General features: G+C 36.8%; 1 protein-coding gene across 1 annotated transcript in view; it reads left to right on the top strand.

The window, feature by feature from the left end:
- The window catches only part of LOC113808638 (SPARC-related modular calcium-binding protein 1), a 114642-nt gene that overhangs the window by 100361 nt on the left and 9281 nt on the right, over positions 1-5000 (top strand). The window contains exons 5-7 of the mRNA XM_070124964.1: positions 1475-1525; positions 1958-2221; positions 4937-5000. The exon at positions 4937-5000 is cut by the window's right edge and continues 15 nt beyond it. Of these exons, the coding sequence (XP_069981065.1) occupies positions 1475-1525; positions 1958-2221; positions 4937-5000 (379 nt within the window). The remainder of the gene's footprint in view (positions 1-1474; positions 1526-1957; positions 2222-4936) is intronic.

Below are 5000 nucleotides of genomic sequence, written 5' to 3'. Positions count from 1 at the left end.
AAAATGACCGACAGATGTGCAAGAGTAGAGAGGGACTTTGGCGGGCGAATGGAGCAATGAATCCGCAGGCTGGATACACCGGTATGCGAACGGATAAAGTTGCAGCCGCGCGGTGGGTTGGCGAACGGGATGAGAGCATTCGCAAAAGCGGGGGAGCATTTCTTTTAAGGTTTGGGTCGGCCTATCACGAACATATTTCAGGTATTGGTATGGACTAGTAAATTCTATGGATTTTTTTTCATGTGGTAATGGTGGTTGGGATTATTATTATCACCATCAACATTATTATCATATCATTATCTTTATTATCAATATCATTATTGCTGTTGTTCTTTGTTTTTTATCATTATTATTATCAGTATTATCATTATTTATATCATTTTACTTCAGTTGCTGTCATTGTTATATCAATGTCATTTTCCTCACCATAACTACAGACCTCATCACATTATCATCATCATGATAACAGCAACTAATATTTCATTAACTCTGTAGCTATTACTGTTGCATTCGTTTATGTACTACATCACTTTATATCATGCACAGACAAACCTACATGGTCACTCAAATCATCCCATTAAGCTGATATGTTTATGAAAGATACAAATACCTTTGCGCCATCTATCACGTTCACCCATGGGGAAAAGAAACGAAAAGTCCCATCGGGAAATAAACAACTAAACAGATAAATGAGTAGGCAAGACGAAATGCCACGCTTAAAAGAAAGCTTGGGATTTCAACCTCCGAGTCCCCGGCCCCTCTAAACCACCAGCTCGACGGAAATGGCAAAAGCAAACGAGGAAATCACATCCTCTGCTCGGCGTGGACAAGCGGCAGCTGGGACGTCTCCGAGCGACCAAGGCCTGGGTTACGTGTGCTGGGTTGTTTACCCCTTCGCGGTCTTTTGGTGTTTGTTGCTGTTGTTAGTGTTTGTGTTGCTGTTCTTGTTATTATTATTATTATCATTGTTGTAATCAACATCATATGTTATTTGCCATTCTGTAATCGTATTTCCAATACTTTTATACACAGGTCTATAGAAACACTGTCGGAATAAGAAAGGAAGATAAGTCGTGACATGTGTATGGAAATACAACAAAAATACATAGACACATAATTATGCAATATATGATGTGTGTATACCTATATCTATCAGTCATTCTGGAAGTGTATATATATATATATATATATATATATATATATATATATATATATATATATATATATATATTTATTTATTTATTATATAATACGTACACACGTGTGTGTGTGTGTGTGTGTGTGTGTGTGTGTGTGTGTGTGTGTGTGTGTGTGTGTGTGTGTGTGTGTGTGTGTGTGTGTGTGTGTGTGTGTGTGTGTGTGTGTGTAGATAGATAGATAGATAGATAGATAATGCATGTGTATATGATAGCAAGAAAGTAATATAATTCATTCTGTGAATATTATATAACTATTTTTTTTTCTTGTTTTTCAGCGAAACCGTGCAAGAAAAGAAAGTGCGGAGGGAATTTGACGAAGCCTACTCGTGAGTCTAATTGCCGTTGACGTCGTTACAGTTATTGTAATCGTTGTCTTTCAAACGCTTGTCAAGTAGAAGTTACACAATGTGCATTTAGATATCACATATGCTACATGACTTTATTATTACTATTATTATTTGTGTAATAATAATAATAATAATAATAATAATCATTATTATTATTATTATTATTACCGTTATTGATATTGATATAATTATTATTACCACTACTGCTACTGCGATTATTAATGTTTGTTATTGTAAGTGTATTGTTATCAAAATTATCATCTTTAACAATACAATTATTTTTATCATTATACAATATTTAAGGATGTCGCCACTCACCCTTATCATTTCATCTGCTCTCTTTCTCATTATTATCCCTATAAATTTACTGTTAACATCATACTGTTCGCCCCCCTCCACCCCACCCCGAAGGACCCACCCCCTCGTGCGAGCGGGACCGCGAGGCGCTCCTTCGGGTGGCGGAGAACGACGGCAACAAGAACTTCTTCATCCCCGAGTGCGCCGCCGACGGGAAGTACCAGCCCATCCAGTGCCATCGGACGTCGCATGAGCACAACGTCACGGAATACTGCTTCTGCATGGACACGGAGACGGGGAACAGCCTGGACGGCACGGGCGTCACCAACGGCACGCCCAACTGCTCGCGGCCCTTCCCGCACGTGCGCGTCTGGCCCGGTGAGGCTCGGGCTCTGCTGCCCAGCGAGTTAGAACGTGGATTATGCTATTACATTGTTTATATCCATATCTATATATATACATACACATGTGTGTGTATTTATGTAAATATATACATATAAATATACATATATATAAATATTTATATAAGTATACACACTACACACACACACACACACACACACACACACACACACACACACACACACACACACACACACACACACACATATATATATATATATATATATATATATATATATATATATATATATATATATATATATATTATAAATATGTGTGTGTGTGTGTGTGGATATATACACATGTAAATATGTATATATATACATATATATATATATATATATATATATATATATATATATATATATATATATATGTGTGTGTGTGTGTGTGTGTGTGTGTGTGTGTGTGTGTGTGTGTGTATGTATGTATATATATGTATGTGTAAGTGTATACATACATGTATTTTTTTCTTTCTTTTTCTTTTCCTTTCTTTTCTACTGTCGTGTTAATGTGGATGTGCAGATGAATATACATTTGATCGAAAAGCTGATCTCTGTTCCCGCACCAGGAACGGATGACAGGACTCGCACAGTTGGCCGAATAAATCCGCGTCCACTCTAAGGTTATCAAGCTAGGATTTTATATGGTAACACTAGTGCATTCAAGTGTATATAAGCCTGTTGGTAAATAGTGTTGGAAAGTCTAAAAATCCTTTGCCACTTATGTTCTAATATTTAGAAATGCACAAATAAGGACGCAAAGAAACAGACACTCCTAATTTCGAAATCGAATGCTCTCATGCCATACTGCTGATGGCGTGTGCTCGCTCAAGGAAAAATCATAATCCTCATCCTCATCATCATCGGGGGGCTAACGCCATAGCCGCATCCATGAGGAACCTCTGAGGGTCCCTCATAGCAAGCCGCCAGGCAAGGACTTGAACCATCTTGAGCTCCTCACGACAGGTTTGATCGAGCTGCCCAAGTCACGACTTCCGAGGACGTCCCGCAGGCCTCCTCCACCCAGGGTTGTCTCGCACAGAGACAACCCTGGGATTGTTCCCATCCTTTTCCATATCATGTTTAGAGCATATATAACAATATAGGCTAAACCGTTCTGCAGCTAACTGAGGGACGAGAAAGTAGCGCACTTCTCAAACGATGTTTTACAAGAATTACATTATAAAAATAACTGATGTTACACAACCATTCCATGACTGAACAAGGAAGAACAAATGATAAAACAAGGAACATTTGTTTTAGTTTTTGGACAAACATTAAGGTTAAATGGTATTCAACTTGCATATATTATGTAAAAGGAAAAGGAAGTACAGGCAAAAGACAATTATATAATATATTTACACAGTTGTATATTAATTTAATTTATATTTTATTATCATCACCAGTTTTCGAAGACGTGTCCCTTAACGAGTATAAGCCAAAATGTATGGGCGAGGGCATTAGCATTCGAATGAAAAATAGACATGAAATAAGATATTTTAGATGCATTTAATCTAAGATATAAGGATATGTGTTACGCAGTTTGCTTAGATTTTTTTCATAATCAGGGATTATTTTGTTATATTTTAGTGCACTATAGCAGTACCAGAGAAAATCCTGGGTGGCCGCAAATTTATTCGGCCGGCAGTAATTTGTTAATACTTATCGTACTTTTTTTTCCTAGGATATTTTTTAATGAAAGGCAGAAGAAATACCTTTACCAGATCTAAAAGACACTTTTCGATGCATTAAAGTTGCCATGTTCCTCAATAATGTTAAAGGATCATATATATATTTACTTGTTAGGTCCTCCTTAGGTTTATGAATACTGCATAGGATAGTATCCTCATTTACATACTAGAAATAACTAGACATTCTTTGCGTAGCTGACGGCGATGTGATTTTGTATTACTCATGAAAAAAAGTCAAACGTAGAAGTTTTACTGCTATTAATGAGGAGGTATTCAAATTCTTGTTGCAGATTACAATAAAATTATGTTGATAAGTGTACCGTTTCTTGCTATTAACGTATTACTTGTTTTTAGAAATCAAATCAATATCAGTCTAATTGCTAAGGAAACTATTAGAGATACTATTATTTTAGAGCAAAAGGAGGAATATATTTCTAAAAATGCTATTTTTTTGTTATCAAAGTATTTAAGGCATCTTTTCCGGTGGCAATTAGGGTGTCGCGAAACGCTGCGCGACACCTATCACGAGACACGGAGGCGAGACAGGCCTCTAAGCTCCGCCCATTTCTGTGACATAATGGGAATGATCGCGATTGACGAATTGCTATTTTACTGTACTGGTTATTTTTCCAACAGGTAAACAGTATTTTGGAATATGATATCCAAGATAGCTTTTGATATCTTGTGGTGAGTAGTGCGGTGTTATAGATATCCAATATAAGTACGAATATGCATGAAATATCCAAAGTACGAGGAATGCATCTGGCAACTCATTTAAAATTAACCGTCTGCTCGATTCCTGTCGTGCAAGAGGTGTCGCGTTTCCCGTAACCGCTGGAAAAGATGCCTTTAGTCTCAGTTAACTTCCCCTTAAAATTTGGTATCAAGGGCTTTTATCAAACTACCTTTATGTATATTAGTACATGCTTTAAATTTCTAAGATTTAATATGAAAATAAAAAAGATGAATATACAATAATGCATACCTTAATGTTTCAGGTTGTGTAGGGAAAACCAAAGTTAAATTCCTGAAGGACCTTCAGGAATACTTGATGAGTAAGGC

This window comes from Penaeus vannamei, chromosome 9 (genome assembly GCF_042767895.1).
Source record: "Penaeus vannamei isolate JL-2024 chromosome 9, ASM4276789v1, whole genome shotgun sequence".
Classification (NCBI taxonomy): domain Eukaryota; kingdom Metazoa; phylum Arthropoda; class Malacostraca; order Decapoda; family Penaeidae; genus Penaeus; species Penaeus vannamei.
This window is presented reverse-complemented; position numbering and strand designations above follow the sequence as displayed.